This window comes from Acyrthosiphon pisum, chromosome A3 (genome assembly GCF_005508785.2).
Source record: "Acyrthosiphon pisum isolate AL4f chromosome A3, pea_aphid_22Mar2018_4r6ur, whole genome shotgun sequence".
NCBI classification, from domain to species: Eukaryota; Metazoa; Arthropoda; class Insecta; order Hemiptera; family Aphididae; genus Acyrthosiphon; species Acyrthosiphon pisum.
Window position 1 is genome coordinate 35371508 of NC_042496.1, and position 18845 is coordinate 35390352.

Here is an 18845-nt window from a genome sequence, read left to right on the forward strand (position 1 = left end):
TTTATAATTATATCGCGCGTTTGAAATGCCGAGGTCGCGACGCTATTTAAACGTGGTTGCCGCAGAGGTTAAAATATTATAATAGTAATGCTTCAACACATAATAATAATTTGTACGTTGTCGTTATTGTGTTCACGCTGTTTTCTTCGAAAGGAAAAAAATAATAATATCAAATAAATGTTGATAAATACATTTCGATCTAGATTTCCGTCGATATTCTTGCTCGTAAATTAACGTTTTTTTTTTTAAAAAACCGAACACGTTTTGCCGATATACTAAGACGATATTATTATGTACAGAAAACGAATACCTACTGCAGTACGACCCGTCGATGAATAACATTTTTCCAATTGAGTTCGGCCGGACGATACAAACTCAGTGTTTGAATATAATTGTATTATAATAAATTATTAATAAATTATTATATACGTGCAGCTGTTGCAGTGGTGTGTGAGCGCGTGTTTGTGTGTGTCTGTGTGTACAAGATATATATTAATATATTATACATTGTACATTGTATACCGAGAGATGGTACGACGTAAGCTGATATAACTATCGTAAAATTAAGTATCGTCAAGCTCAAAGTTTCAACTCCGTAAAATGCGCATTGCCAAAGACAAAAACTTGCGCCCATACACATTTGATATTATAAACAATAATATTAAACTCAGTTTTGTCAAGTACTCGATTTAAGGTATTCAAATACGTGTTTCTAGTACATTGAAACGGTACTCGACATTGTTTAAAGATCAACAATTCTGAAAAAAAATGCGAATTATAATTTGAAAAAATTTAAATGTATGTATATATGAATACTTTTATAGTGTATCCGTATATGTACCTCGAATAACTTTCTACCAAGTATCCGATTACGTACTAAATAGGTATCTGGACACTTTTAACGAGTATCTAGCTATTTTCTACAATACTGACTATACATATAGGTATTATTGTTTTGAACGCCAGCTGAAGCTGTCGGGATGGCAAACGAAAACTGCAGCATGAATACGGGAACGCCGCGTGTAAAAAATTCGAAAAGAAAACGATGACGCGCGCGTGTCGTATATGTACGCCGACAAAAAATTGCTACCGATGCTCATGTACGCGTAGGATATCATATTAAATTGTATATGTATACTATGTATGGATCGGCGTACACCTCTTACGGGTCGCCACCGACCGCGACGTAAGTCGAACAACGCATTGATATATATATATATTTATAAGTGCGCGGGCGCGCGCGCGTGTGTGTGTATGTGTGTGTGTGTGTGTGTGTAGCTTAGGTCTTATACACACTTAAAGCGTGCGTGTGTATATATACTGGTTAGTTGTATATATATCGTGTTCCGGGGCGTGTTTAGCCTAAAAAAGCCGGGAGCCGGTGAAATCGAAAATAGAGTCACGGCGCTACAGGTCAAATCGATTTCGGGAGAGATGATGGCCGGAGCTTACACGCCCACACACCGTTACACCGCCACCACCGCCGCTCGGTCGCCGCGTCCTGCACCGTAGTGTATACGCTATACACCACCCAAACCCGGTGTTAGTGTAACAGCGGTCCACGCCAGTGCTGCTACTGCTGCTGCTTCACCGTACACGTTGCGTACAGTGTACACCGCCACCACCAGAAGCACCCAACTCCGCGACAGTGCGCTTTTATATTATATGTACGTATTTACTTCGACCCATCCTCCCACCACCACCCATCACCCTTTTCTCCCTCCCTCTCTCTCTCCCTCTCTCTCTCTCTCTCTCTCTCTCACACACACACTCTCCACATACAAGTTTCACTCATATAGATAATATATATATATATTATATCACGTGTATGGTTTAGATCTGGTACAGTATACCAATGCGACCTATATGGGTAATATATATAGTTTTCCCCGTGGTGGATGGGTGACGGTGGCCGAGTGTGCCGGAGATGTATGACCAGAGGGGTTGTACGTTATGCGCTCCGCACACCCACATGTCGGCCTCCCCGGCTACAGCCTCCCAACCCCGTATACCACTGTACCAGTGTCCAACGGACCTAATCTACGCCACCGACGCCTTGATACAGCTTTGGCAGAATATACCCGACGTCCCGGCAGCATGATGGCAGCGGCGCGGTAACAATGTCGTCGCGTCGCAGGTAGGCGTATATAATATAATATGTATACATATAAAATAATATGTATGATCATATATTATTATACTTACATCACTACACATGCGTCGTGGGACTAATGACTCGTCCCACATACACCACCATCGTCATCGTTATCATCAACGAATAGATTCTACACGTCACGTGTACCCATAATGTGTACAGAGTGGTGACCGCGTGCTTCGGTCGCGTGGGGAAATTTACCATGCACCATGACCTGTACTGTACACTCACCACGCTTGCGTGAATCAATATATCATAATATATACATATTGTGTGTGTTTTTGTGTGCATGGGCTATTTAGGGGAGGGGAATTTTATTTTTATGTCCGTTGCAGTATTAAACCCCTCATAACTCTATGGACTTATTCACATCAACAATATTAATATATAAATATCTGTAATTGGTTGGCATAATTTAAAACATTAAGGCGCCCGGCGCCGATGCAATTTTGTCCTCGAAAATACATTCTGCGGGAATAACGATACCGCCTTGTGGAATTAACCAAATTTCATATATTTTTTTTAACTGCTAGAGGAAAATATTTTACAGCCCACATTGATCTCTGCTTTTCAATTTTACCCTCAAACTTTATAGTATGTCTAAAAAAATACAAGATAATAAGCATTTTTTACAAATTTTATAATTCAATCATTTGAAATAAATACGAAACCAGAGATCGATGTGGGCTGTAAAAAGTCTTCTTCTTTCAGATAAAAAATTAGTCATAAAAATCCGACAATTCTACAAAGCTTGAAAGTTATTCCCATAAAGTCATTTTTTTCGATATAATACATCTGATCAACCTTCCCTAAGTATATATCGGGTAGTAGATTAATGGAAAAGTCTTATAATTGGATAGCAGCTAAAATATAAAATTTAATTTTCAAATTATATAGGTAGAATTGTGGAAAATTTGAAAAACTGGCACCGGGACTCTTTTAATAATGCATAAATGCCTTAGCCGTATGAAAGATCATTGCAAGTGATCTAATCCCACCTCATTAATAATTATGATAGTAAAATTAAAGGATTCTCGGAGTCATGATACACGAGTACAATTATCATTTTTAAATTGATTTTATTAAAAAAATTGTTTTTTGAAAGTAATACATTTGTTCTTACAATTTATTGGGTTTCTGTAATAGTGGCAAATTCCTAAATATTGCCGTGTGTTTGTGTATGTCTGTGTGGCATGTTTGGCTCATTCTATGATCCGACGCCCCTGCGCCCTATTCAATATAGGAATAGAAAAAAAATATTGTGTGGATAGACCCAAATGAAAGAAACAAAATCGCATAACAAAAAAATATCTTATGATAAAATAAACAAAACTTAAGGTGCTTTTATACCTTAGCTTAAAACCAAGTGTACCCGCCCACCCTTTTCGCGGGGTGTGATCTATCGTAATAATATAAAGTTGGCGCATATTGAAAGTAAATAGTCGACGGCGGCGAGCGGTCATTCCGTATATATATATATTATACTGGGTATTAATAAATAATAAATCAAATCCCTTGAATGATAAAAACGTTTCTTTATCGAGATGTAAAATCGTCTGACATGCATATATACAGCACGAGCAGAAGTTCTTATATGCATTTTCAACGAGATGTTGGGCGCGTTAATTTTTTTCGTTAAATAGAAGGAGGAGTTTACTCGACGTGTGTTTTAAGAAAGGTCAAAAACGAAAATCAAAATAATTATACCTGGTATTTTCAACAGGTTGCACACGGTTTATAATCGTAATTATTATTTTATAATTATTTATCAACTTTCAGAGGTTCCGTATCATATATGGCGTATAGATCGAATGGGGAAAGTTCAAACCACATGCCACCCCAACATGCACACACGCACGCACGCACAATATTATGTATATTGTATTCATATCACAACACGTTTGGCTGTACTTCGTATACTGCATTATCTGATGTATTGACGCAAGTCACACCAGCCCACCGATTTAAAATTTTCGAAAAACAAATACGACCGACAGTGTAAATTCTGTACTTTATATTTTTTACAGATAATGCCCCAAAAGAGCTGTGTGCACAAACCAATGTCGGGAGCTAGCGTGACGTGTACTGTGATATATTGAATTTTCCTAAATGTTTATAAGGTATTTAATAGGACGTACCGATATAAAATTATCGTACAACAAACGGTGCGTGTTGCACGCGCATAATAATATACACACAACTTCTATAGAGCTGTGAGTGAGAGAGAGTGTGAGATCCGTTTAAAGTTTAGACCAGAATTTTCCAAGAGTCGCGGTGGAGGACAATATATACACAGTTTCTTCGTCTGCACTATGTGTGTATTTCCACATTTGGATCACTTAAACTTTAAGCGCATATATCTACTATGAACACAATATTATATAACCTTACAACGGTATAAATATATGTTTTTGTATAAAATATATTAACATTTTATATACTCTGTACAGTTATAACATCACCGTTTTTTCCCGACATACTCTTTCGAGATTTATACATAATTTCAATTATAATATATACCAGATACCTACACGTCGCACATATTAGACGGAAAAGTATAATATTATAATGAAATGCTGTACATGTGTTTAATCCGAATTTAAATCGAGTATAATACGAGTATATGGTACCACATAATATTGAAAATTCTAACAACCACCTAATATGTAATAATATGTCTAATATAATCGAAGAACTATTTGTAATAATATAAATAATAAATAATACTATTATATTTGAAACGTTAAACAAATTTTAACAGTAACATTGATGTATCACGATAGCGCAATTATATCATAAGCTCGTGATATACAAAGCGCAGTAATAATCGGAAAATCGTTTCGGGCGAGTTATTGCAAAAATAAAGATCGTGTATTATTATTTTGTTATATTGTATATTATATTTTGTATTGTGTATAGGCGGTATCAAGATATAAAAATAATATTCTAGTTTGAATATAGGGTTGAAAGTTCGAAATTGAAACACACGTGTTTTCAGCAGTGTTACTTCGAGTTGTAGAAAAAACAAATTTTAAATAATGAATATAATAACCATAATATGTTTATAATAATTTTAATAGTAATATCATCGTAACACAACTACATTTATGCAAAAAAAATTTGTTACTATTCGTATATAAATGTTTTTAAGCTTATAGGTACTCTTATATATATATATTATCGTAACCAGCTCAACCAGAATATAATATTTTCCTACTACATTTCCATGAATACAATTTTATTTATTGAATATATTAGCAATATTAGCAATGTATTATAATTTGTTAAGAGTTTTTAGGTAGGTACTGAATGATTATTTTTGTTTATTTTTAAAATTAGTAATGAGAATATTGGTATTAACATTAGTTATTATGTATATAAAAAAAAAATAACGAACTGACTCACTGAGAAAACAATACAATGCCTTACGTCAAAAAAAAAAAAAAAAATGCTCCTCTTGTAGAATAATAGATCTGTCGTTCAATAGAGATGAGAAAATATCATATTCATGTATAATATCTTTATTAATATTATACATTAAATAAAATACAAAACCTAGGTAGTAATAATGATAATGCTCTTGCATATTATCACAACGCCGTATATTATTATAATATGATATAACAATGTATAACACCATGATTGAGCATTGTAAACGATGGTTGTGCAATAAATTATTACGTATATTATACAACAATAATAATTGTCGTATAAAAATATTGATGATTGCTAATAATTATAAAATAGAATATACGAAGTACATATTGTTGTTATAATGATTATTATAGTAAATTAAAGTAATACTATTCATTTATATAGATTATATAAAAAAAAAAAAATGATCGACTCACCTCCGTAATTCGGTCTTACTCTTTTGTCGTAACTGCCGCTGAACGAATCGAGTATGGCCGATATGTTCACGTCTCCATACATACTACTGCTGAAACAAATCGATGCAATCGTCACAGTGTGTTTGTTCGTGAAAACGACTATCGTGCGAGATTATTGTGCATCTTGCACGATGATCTATTGTGAAATGTGGTCTAGTACATTATAAAATATTTATGCAATGCTGTAGCAAATAAAATATAATATACTAACGACTGCATTATAAATTATTGTAAATTACGCGAAACCATGAATTCTTGAAATAACGGTAAGTTGCAGGTATACACATTGCTTTGAATTCATATAAAGCTTAAATACTCTAAAATAACCTATATTGTTATATGTATTATTATTTTATTTTTATTATGATTATTATCATTACAAGAAGAAACATAATAGTATTGGAAATGTTATGTGATATAAATACTAATTTATATTTTTGTTTTTTTGGTAAAATGTTGGCCACTGGCAGATAATATAATATACTATACATATTATATAATAATATAGATACAAAAAGAAATAACAAGCAAATACTTCATAAAATATGTACAGTGTGTCCATTCCAAATGTAACATTAAATACTTCAGACATATAAAGGAAATACGGTTGTGTTCAAAAAAGTTTATGCATACAAAAAAATTGTAAAATAAGTTCCAAAATGTGTATTTCGGCCTAATTTGCAACATAGGAGGTGTATGTGCTGTATTATAACAAATCAAATTTCAATTTAAGGACATTTGGATGAGATATCCATAATTGATATATATTACAAAAACATACCCACTGTATTTCTAAATGTTATATTGTATTAATAATTTACATCAGAACATTACAGTTAAAAGTTAAAACTTAAAAAATCTTAACAATGTACTGGAAAATAAACGAGGAAAAATATATTTATAATTATAATTTTTCAAGTAATAACCACTAAACGTGGCTATACTATTTATTTCCAGTAAATTAATTAAAAACGGAAATGATTAAAATGTGTTCATGAAATTTTCAAACAACGTACTGTATATTATCATAGGTACACGATATTATATTTTAAATTATCGCTTATATATTGTATTGAATAAATACATTTTGAGTCACGTGATATTAAAGAATGTTCGTTTAATCATTTAACTGCTGCGGCGCATTCTTAGACTGGAACTCACATTCGACACCACGTAGAAAATAAACAGTCAATAATATTATAAATGCTCGATGACAGGTATTGCTTATTAATTATCAGTAACTCAACACATATATTATATAGTTAACGATAAAGTGATGATTTTATATCTGTTAGCCGGCGCGGCGTGTAGGCAATTTCGGTACATTACCGCGTATGTGGCTTTTGGAATTTGGACCCACAAATTGTTAAAATACTTTCTAGCCCAAGGCATAATTATTCGAAAAAAATGTTTGCTACTTTTTTTAAATGTCGCCCAAATAAAGTTATCAACATTTTTTTCATAATTTTAAAATATTTAACGAGAGTACTGTCTAAAAATGATTTCTAAAATAATCAATTAAGATTAGGACATCATATTATTACACCTAGTGTCAAGTTAAATGTTGTAAGTATATTATATTATTATACAAACAAACATTCTGTGTCATAACAATGTAGCCCAATGATTACTTATTTTATACTAATAAAATGCAATGTTATATCATAAAAAAAAACAAATTGTGCCCATGCTATTATTTTTTTTTTTAAGTAACAATAACTAAGGGCTTTGCCCCCTGCTAGCATCGTTTGCCAACTCTATCATATCACTGGAATCTAAATATTATGGCTCATCTTGTTTGTTCTTTGATTTCTTGTCATGTACTCTTCGCATTTCTGTTTATTGTTTCTTTTCTCTGATATTTTCATTATTTTTTTTTTTTTTTGATAGGTATTGTTCTTTTTTTGTAACGCACTCTTAGTTTGTTATCAGAAGCCTCTTTAAAATATCTCTAATATAAAAATGTTGTTAGAAAAAAATAATATTATTTAGGTACGTATATTTTTTTTTCTATACCCATAACTGTCATAATTTGTTTATGGTAATAATTTGACAAAAATATTTTATCAAAATTTTTTTTCATAATAAAATATTGATTTATTTATATATTGCACTGTCTCCGTATTCCATATAAAACGTGGCATTACCCGTGATTCGTTTCCAAATGTACAAAATAGTTGAAGATACTCAACTATTCCACCGTGGATTAGGTACTTATTTAAATTTGGTAATTAATGACTCGTGAAATAAAATACCTAAACATCATTATTTAATGTGGTGAATAAGAAAACTATTCTGAACACAGACAACATAGTCAAACAGAATTCGGTGACAGCAGTTAGTAGTACCTTTAGAGTGTAAACTGTCATTGAATTCTGAATTTTTACTGTTATACGTTTAGTGGGTACTGGGTAATTAGAAATATAAACGCAAATGCTTCATATAGAATACAATACCGATGATAAAAAAAACAATATGATCAAAGGAACGAAAGATCACATAATTTCCCTTATGATAGTGAATGCTATAGTTATCATTAAGAATTGAAAATATCGTAGAAATTATTTAAAACATGATTCCAAAAGTTAGTGTATTTTATAGTAAGAATTAATATTATATTCTTCAACGTCCCAACTACGCGTGCGTCTGGCACCCGACAGAAAATTTGCGAATATAAACTAAAAATATATAAAAGTGTGACAATGGACCTAACCTATATTATTCTAATAATAAATTACTCGTGGCTTGTTTTGACATCATAATAATATGTTATTCCAACACGAATCGTTTAATAAGAATACCACTACTAGTCGAGGGTAGAAATAAAACAAAAAATAATATTATAATGTTGACTAAGAGCGATTTTGGAAAAGGTAAAGACCGCATGATAGGGATCAATTCAATAAAATATATGTGATGTATGCACGAAACAATTTTTTTAAGATTCTAAAAATACAAATCAACGTTTCAATAAGTGCTGGCTAATTTATTCCACAAAACAAGCGTGAAAGTAAGTGATTCTTCTGTTCGGTGTCGTCGCCAGTTGTTGAATACTGCCATCGTGTGCGTGAAAACTTTTTTTTTTTAAATGAGAGGTCCGACACCGGTGGGCACGTCATAATATGCTGAACAAATATTTACTTTCCTACGCAGTTGTTACATCTCAGTGTCTAACTATATATTATAAGGGTATCAATGCGTGTTTCTCGGGAAAAGACACGCGTGTTTGTTCATAGAGAACTGTCAAAACAAAGTGAGTTGGAAATAAATTTCGTCTAGACTCGTCGGCACGCGTTCGATACGGTTTCGTTTAAAAATATGACATGTTAATTTATAATAATAATATTTAGTATACATTCGTGCACGTATTTTAATTTTGTCAATAAATTATATTTTGTAAGCTACGTACCATCAAATTTTTGATGGTTTAAATAACGATTACAAACTAGTGTGATGAATACTATGCTAAACCGCGGGTGGCGTTTTAACTCCAATTACATTAGTTTGTTTTTAAATTTAATAAAATCTAATTTTTTTTAAACTCGTATATGTGTCTATGATATAAAATTTAAAGTTCCAAAGCAGACTATTTTTTTTTTTTGTGGAAAAAATGTTACCGAGTTAATAATCCCCGAGATGATGCTCGTTTACTAATATAATCTCTCTGTTTATAATATGATGGAACGTCTATTGTTATATTGGTCAGGCGGTCGACATCCAAAGTCCGCGCAATACGCACTCACCGTAGTTGGGACGAGGGAAGAAAATACAAGATACGAATCAGAGTTTATTGCGAATGGATTTTTCTTTTCTTTTTTATTATTATTTTTTGAGATTTTGCCAAGATTGGCAGAGACTATGCGGGGAGTCAGCCGATACATATGATATTGTATCCATATTAGATGTACTCAATGCGGCGTGGGAAACGGATAATGGAAAAGTTCGTGTAACACGCTTTGATAGATTTATGAAAGACGTGATATTATTTTTATCTAAAATTTGAACCACTCGTCTGTCGCTACAATAATAATATATTATGCCCGAGATTGTTGTTATCATTATTGTATAACTGCTGAGACCACAGTATGATATATATGTACCGTCATATCGATATTAGATATTATCATCAATCTGGTGGAGATTCGAAATTGGTTAAAGTTGATATATATTTACTATGATCAATTATATTATATACTACAATGAATTATTTAAATACAATTTTTCAAAAATATTATACAATTGAATTATTATTGTGATGTATTATACATTTATGCACAACCGAATCCAAAATTAAAACCTACACGTTACTATAATATTATGATATAATAGAATACGACTTAAATCGAAGTTAATTCTAATAGGTATTATTCTATAATTTTAATAAACACTGACTTATATGCTGCAGAGACTATCCACTACCTATGTTTATAATATTGTTTTGTTATGTCTAGCTATACCGGTATGATTTTTTTTCTCATTATGACGATAAAATTACCGACAAATTGTAGCAACTTGAAAGATTCCTCCACGACAACAGTTGTCTGACGATCGTGTAATGGAATAGAAAAAAAAATACACTGTATACACTGAAAAGGACTGAAAGCATGAAATTACAATAAGATAAATAAAACTATATTTTATCCAAAAAAAAAAAGAACAAAAAATCGATAAATTGTTATTAGCTGACCACTTGAAGAGCGGTGTTTAATCAATGCAAAAAATTGTCTCTCGGTACACTGCAGCAGCGGTTTATTTCTGTACACATTATACTGTAAGTTTTTTCGAGTGGTTGAGCACTTCTCCGACGATTTTCGAGATTTGTTTAGGTACACGTCTTCAAATATTTATTAACTGACCGACTCAGATTAGGCTTTAAATACGAATATTAAATAATAGAGAGGTATTATTTTATGATTTCATATTTTTGACGTTTCGATATTGTGTAACAACGTTATAAAGGTAATAATTGTATAGTACTATGATGTATTATTTCTCAATGGTTATGGGTAATGTGGCATACATCATCGCATCACTAGTGTTTGAATATTTTCATTAAAATTGTATGACACACGTGTACAAATGTACTAATGACTAATGATATTTGTATGCATACCGGTATTGAACGATGTCTAACACGAAACGGTCAAGAATTATCAACAAATTAAAATCCACACGAAACCAAAATCCCAATCATTAATTTTTTATTTTTTAAAATAATTGTCGATAAAAATGATTTACTAGTTAAAATAACTTAAAAATATAATGTAAGGTTCCTCAAAAGTGGTTATTACTGGAATAAAAAAAAAAAAGTTGGGCGTAATTTGGTATTGACTCAAAAGTCAATAACAACATTATATATCTATTATAATATAGAAGGTATATAATATAAATGTGAAATAGATCTTAGTAGCTAATGAATAATCACAGAAATTCTACTGGACAATAAAAGTTATATCAATAGATTTTTTGAGACCAGGAAAGTAATATTAGCATATTTTTTCAACCCTTATAAGTTGTTATCGGTTTGCTCATACATTCATTTTTTTTCCCAGGAAAACTAAATATTTTTTTTTTATATAAATGGCTGTCATTGGTCATAAATTATATTAATACGTATTAAAATGAGTAGGCTATGGTATATAAGTATTTGCCACTCTACGTTGTAATAAAGAATAAACCGTAATGGTATATTATTATTATAGTGTTATGGTAACGGCACATGATTACAAATCTATGAAGTATAGGTAAACCGCCTAATAAGTTAGTATCAAAAGGGATATTGTATATATTTCTTGATAACGATAGTGATAATATAGTGACTATATCTATTCGAATTCAAGCGCTTTAAATTTCTCATTAAGCTTTGTTTTTCAACGACCATTAATAAGGCAAGAAAGGGCAGTTACTAAGATATTTGAGAATTGCTTTCTTCCAGTTAGGTAACTTATTCTAAATAAATCATCTTATATCGATGACTCATTAGATATTGTGAATTAATGTGGATATAGATTGGAGTAAGATATTTATATATCAAAAGAAATATTGAGCTGGACTTGTAAGTTGTGATATTTTGCTCAATAATAAAATCGTCCCATATTCACCCAACGCGTACGATCATAAAACGACGATTTTGAGAAAAATTGATGTATAACTTTTGGCCTCTTGCAACAGTCGTCGATATAATAATATAACCATTACACTGCAGTTTCCGGGGGGGAAGAAATATTGTGTTCGCAGACCGTGGATAGATCTATCTATAACAAACACGCGTCGTGCACTTATAATAATAATAATATTATGCGTACAATGTCGTATAATATTATATATTGTAACACATTTTGCGTAGTTTTATGTATCGGAAGAGTTTCGCGGCTATAGCACACGTGTTGCTCGAAAGTTAAAACTTTGTACGTACTCGTCGTTTTCTCATCGATATAATATATACACACGAAATGTACGATAATAATAATAATAACATATAATAATATTGTACGCGACGGCGAAAAACCGATTCGCACACACGCGCACACGTATTATTATTGTACATAATAATAACAATATATATACAACGCCGTATAATATTACTATATGATGATATTTCTCCGGTTCGAAAAATAAATACACAGCATTACTGCACGCGCGAAAACACTCGAAAAGTCCGCACTTCAAATAAAGAGTGTGTGTGGGTGTGGGTGTGTGTGTGTGAGAGTGTTATGGAAATGACGGGAATAAGAGCATCGATTGACAGTATAGTGTTAAAACATTGTTGCTGGCACTGACATTCAACTCTGAACGTACGAGAGAGTGTGTAATATGTGTGAGTGCGGCGCGCGTGGTGTTCGATGACTTTTCCGACCATATAGTATATTATTATTATTATTATTATTATTATACAGGTACGCGATATTATAGCAATAATAATATTATTATATCGAACGAGCGACGGATTCAAACTGTCAAATATATACGAGAGTTTCGCTCGGTAAGCTTCTGAATTATTATTATTTTTTTTTTTTAATAATAAGCAGTTACTCCAATCATTGATAACAGAATACAATAATATGATAATATAGATACAGCAGAGATAGAAACTAAATTACCAATATATTATATTTCTATACACAATTATTAATATATTATGATAAAAATTAAATGAATATATAATAACAAGAATTTACTTATATCGAATAGGTCATGTATCATTGAACGGCTTCTGCATTATTCACTTTATTTATGACGGATACTAAAATATTGACAGGTGAACATGCCATAAGTTATGGAAATAATGAAGAATAAAAAATGAGACTTTATTTCTGATATTATGATTATTTATTTCATTGGAAATATTGGGTATTATTCTTACTCATCTACCACCACGTACAGTACATTTTTTGGCGACTGCCTTTAATCGATTTAATATTATAAGACAATGATTTTTTCCTCAGTTCGAGTAAACCAAAAAATATTGAATATTTTTATAATAAATACGGATCTCTAAAACAATAGCATAATAACTTTCAAAAATATCCAACAGAAACGAATACGTTGAAATCTGCAATGTAGGTATGACTAGCGGGAGAGTTGCAGGGCATAAGTGAATTTTTTTTTACTATCGATATCAAGGGTTCTAATGGTCAGATCTAATTATTAGATCAGCGAACACCGCGAGTCGCATCTGTACTCGTCCTTCGATTTTTGTTTCAATCTTACCTTGAAATAATGCTAACAAGAATTTCGCAGCACAACCTCCAAAGATGAATTGTAATATTACATTTACACGAACGTGGTAAAATTATATATTCACGTCGTTCTCGTTTTTATTGCAAAAAGTGTTGTTAAGGAAAAGTTATATTGTAAACGGTAGATTGATGTAATGTAGGTACATGAATCAGATATACCAGTTATTCATTGATTTAGGGAACACTAGCCATCTTGGCCGTATTACGTCGAATTGAATCTTAATAGTTTATTGAAAATCTGGGGTGCACTATAATACGCACATTTATAGAAATATTTAAAATATTTAACCTCACAATACGCACACGCAAAATACAATTTACCTTATATTAAAATAGCAACATAAATTTTATCAATACTATATATTTGGGTAGACCTATTATTTTATATAATTTATCCTTAACATCTAAATTCAATACTGTATAAATGAGAGCTATTTAAAATTAAATCATTGATATGTTCTTTTATCGATACATTAATATGAATTATATAAAAGTGAGAAAAGCGTCGATCCCTACAATCCAACAGAGATATTGAGGGGTTTTTAATCAGTAAATAAACGGTATGATATGTCATATTATATATAATAAAATATGCTCGAATAGTCGTTAATATATCATAAATAACATTTGTGTAATTCAATATTTTCTACGAGAAAGTTATGGAAATAAACTTTGCTGAAAATTCAAAAAGTATTTTGTTTGGAAAAAAACTCGTGAAATGAAAATTGAAAGAAATGTCTATCGATCGGTTTCTCAATATAATGCGTTTTGTTCGGTTGGATGTGCTATTCATCGATATACGATGACGACACGCTTAAAAATAAAATTAATATGTACCCAAATCTCGAGTAACTAAACCGCTGCAAATCGTCGAGACAACATAGGTAATATAACGAAAAACGCACAACGTACGAGAGCCAGATTGAAAACGGAAATCGAAACGAAAACGACAATCGAAATAATTTTTAAGCGAAGGTCAAACCGGAGCAGAATGAATCCGGGCACCTACCTATCGCACGACACCTCAGCTAAACCCAGCCACCTGAACCGTAATCGTCTAAATATGCGACAACGCGCGTGTCAATAACACACCAAATTATTACCTACAGGAGCGAAAGGGGACGCACGCGCACCCGTTTAAGTTCCACTCATGTGATATAAGTACCCACGAAACGAAACATTCTGAAACGATTTGTATCGTAAAACAAAAAATGTACAACCCACCAGATATTTGACTGTTATATCGATAGTAATTATCGTTTCAGATTATCGATATAGACAGCATTCTCGTTTAGAGGACAAACGCTTTTCCACGCGTATCGACACAACGACGCCTAAACCTATTATCAGCTAACCTAACTAAGAATAGTGTTGTGGACACGAGATCCGTGGCCACTTTGCTTCAAAAATGAGATAATGTGATCCTGAAGTGTTTGTTTTCCTTAAAAATAAACAAATCTAGAATGTTTTCCTCCACCACCGAATTTTCACCGTTATCAAAACAAGAAATTACCACCCTCTTATTCATTTGAGTACGTACCAATAATTTTCTAGTAATCAAAATAGTGAAATATTAATTTTTATAGCAATTTTAAACTACGATACGGTTATGAACTTCCAATTAAAATATAATATATATAATTATAAATTATAGTACGTTTTTAATAACCAGTCTATATATTGTATAACTGATCTATAAATACAATTTGAATGGTTTGTGTCATCATTTTGTACATGAAACATAATATGAAATAAATAGTTTTAATAATTAAAATTTTAATATGATATTGATAAATTTTAGAAGAAAATTGACGTGATGAAGTACAAAAATAAAATGAGTGGAGAAAAATGAAAACCTATTATAGTACCCTCGTTTTTTTTTTTTTTTAATTTGCAGGAAAACAGTAAGTACACCTACCTACCTCATCTGTGGTGAAAACCGCGGTCCCGCCCAAACATACGTCTCCTGCTCATGGTTTAGGCCTTTCATCCCGTAATGAGTAGGGGGGACGACATAGGGGAGGGCGACTACTGGAATATACGACAACAATAATATTATATTTTGTACGCGATAACAATACTATATTATAATATAATATTATTATGTGTAGTGGTGCGTTACACTCGAGTCCCGGGCATTGTGTGCGGGGCGCGTTTCGAGGACATACCCTCGCTATTAACATCTATATATCTATACACCCAAAGTCCCGGCTCGAACGAGCTCTTTACGTCTCGAGGACGCGGCAGCCGCGGTTCCGTCGTTTATATAGTGGCTGTTCATCGCGTTTATTATATGATTATTGTTATTATAATATTATCTGTGTACACCGACCCCGCCGAGTCCCTCAAAACCGCGCGTGAGGTACTCGAATAAGACGACACTCCCCGAAAAGGCACTCTGCTCAGTGCGAGTGTAATAACTATATATGGTGTATATATATATATATATATATATATATATATATATTGCCACCTCACGTTTAAATGCGAAAGTTGTTGCTTACGCAAGGTCCTATACCTACAATATGATAAGTCTTGCTCGTTTTGTTTTGTGATATCATGGAAAGCGTTTGTGCACGAACGAAGGGACTTGGCACACAGACGATTCGGCGCAGTCAAAAGTACAAAATTCCCCCCCCCCCCTACTACCGTTGCAATGTCCCCTCATCAGTTTACTCTTTGCGATATTTTGATAAGTGCACAAACGATGTTGATAAGACGGAACAACAAAAACGGTATACTCACGCGGCGTGCGTGCAGGGTGTCGATGGGGCCCAAAATGCGACGCAGGCCACCAGCCACGCGGACATGCGGCGAACGGCCGCCGCCGACGACGACGACGAAGAAGAAGAAGAGTGCCGGCGGGCGGCAGCGGGTGCGTGCCTCATAGCCGGCAACGGCAGCGGCGTCGCGTCCGACGAGGCCACGGCGTCAGCGGCCGGGTACGGCAGTCGGGCGCGGCTATCGGTGGCCACGGCCGCCCGCAACCGGGGTTGGCCGCGCCCGTGTCGGTCGTGTTGGCGGTGATGATGATGGTGGTGATGATGACGGTGGTGGTGGTGACGGTAGTAGTTGTGGTGGTAGTGGTGATGATTGCGGTGATCGTGCTGGTGGTTCAGACCGCGGCGGCTGTGCTGCGGGTCGCCGGTGTGCCGGCACCGGCGCCGGTGGTGTCGGTAATACGACGGCGATAGCCGCCGGCCGCCACACGTCATCGTGCCCGTGGCCGCTGCGGCTGGTACGGGAGGTGATTGTGGTGCAGTCGGCGCGTCGTCGCGGTCGTCCCGCGGGCCAACCACCGATCTGGCACGGCCGTCGCCAGAGCACCATATACGGCAACGTCGTCGTCGCGGTCGTCGTCGCGGATGTCGTAGCTGCGTGCTCAAGAGGTGTGTGGGTAGGGGGTTGGCCGACCGCCGCCTTTTCCTCTCCCGACGTACCCGGGGGTCGTACACGGCCGGGCTTGTCGGTTGGAGAAATACGTACACGAAATCACTAAAACGGGACACGCGGTAAATGTGCGCCGCTATCGGCGTGTTAAATGCGTACAACAACAATATTAATATACTTGTTTAAAAGCGCGGCGGACGACTTTAGCCGGGATATGCCCACGGAGCCGGGCTCGCGTATACACACGTACGCGACGTACCTATACGTGGTGCAGAGTGCGACGCGCGCGCCGTGCGCTTTGCGGACGATGGTGTGCGAGAGAAGGAGACGAAGAGGGCACGAGAGAGCGCGAGAGAGACCGCGCGCGCCCGACCGGCTGAAAGAGAGACGCCGCCGCGGAGCAGCGACAGTAGATGTGGAATAAAAAGGACCGGCGAAATAGGAAAAAGCGTGTTCGCACGCGCGTGCGTATTATTACATGTGCGGGTGTATAGGTGTGTGTGTCTGTGTGTGCGCGTGTGTGTGTGTGTGCGGGTGTGTATGTGCGCGAGCGACCGTCCGTCCGCGAGCGCGATTGTCCGTGCGCGCCGTGGTCCCGGAGAGCTTTCTCCAGGGTTGTTTGCGCGATCCGGCAGCTGGGCGACGGGACGCCCCATGCCGCCGCCGCCGCCTCCGCCGCCGCCGCCCGGGTATTCCGCTTGGCGCGCACCAACACTCTCATGAGCGTTGCGGCGGCGGTGGTCCGGCACGTGGTGGCGGGGTCGGCGGCGGTCGCGCATAGTTGTACGCCGCGCGCGTCGTATTGATTCGGCACGGGCCGCCCGACACCCGGTCCTCCGTCCGCGCCGTCTATGAGACCCCCGTCTTCGTCACCCACCTACACCCGCGTGATACTCGCTCGCGACCTCCGCCGCCGCTGACACCGCCGCTGCCGCCACCTTGTGACGCCTCGCCTCTCCTTAAACCGCCAACCCTCCAACCCTCTCTCTCTCCTCTGGCCGCGCGCTCTCATTCACATACGCCACCACCACCGACACCACCCAATTACCTTATATAGGTTTTTTCGATACACGTGCACGCGGGCGCTCTCGCGGCCCAAAACTTTGGACGAAAACGCGCTCGCCCCGCCGCCGTGTCTCGGAATATAATATTGTTGAATTATTACTACCTTCGTCCTCGAGATTTACAAAATATTATCTAAAAGACACGCCACCCTATCGTCATACTTTACTTTTGATACGACTTTGGACTAAAAATATCACCGAAGTTATTAGGTAGGTACTGTCATTTTCGTGTTAAGACGTGTGTTGTAGGTATCTGCGAGCATTATCTGCAGGTCGGAGTGCGGTCTGCGGGGTTTCAACCACCCACAGCCCACAATCAATCTGTGAAAACTCCTAAACTCTGTCTTTTAAAGTAAATTAATTATATTATGAATTCTATATACGAATATCATATATTTTTCAAAATATTGTGTTGGTATAGTTAATTTGATTTTCATTATTCCCTTCCATTTTTATAGATCTATAAATGACAAATCCATCTATTTAAAATTCTAGAGCACCCCTTTGATTCTACCGATCTTACTTTTGAACACGTTATTATTTCGTCGTATTCAAGGAGATGCTAAAATTGCACTGATAATAATTAACTTAAAATAAATTGGTCGGC

The 18845-nt window shown here is 35.4% G+C and overlaps 1 protein-coding gene across 3 annotated transcripts in view; it reads right to left on the minus strand.

The window, feature by feature from the left end:
• LOC100165592 (gamma-aminobutyric acid receptor subunit beta) overlaps positions 1-17721 on the minus strand; it is a 50802-nt gene extending 33081 nt beyond the window's left edge. The window contains exons 1-2 of one of the 3 annotated variants that reach the window (XM_016804303.2): positions 16530-17721; positions 6007-6092 (exon numbers count right to left, since the gene is read on the minus strand). In XM_016804303.2, the coding sequence (XP_016659792.1) occupies positions 6007-6092; positions 16530-16999 (556 nt within the window). In that variant the 5' untranslated portion in view covers positions 17000-17721. The remainder of the gene's footprint in view (positions 1-6006; positions 6093-16529) is intronic. The other 2 variants (XM_008184786.3, XM_016804304.2) reach the window with 2 other exon arrangements.
• Positions 17722-18845: the final 1124 nt, after the last annotated feature.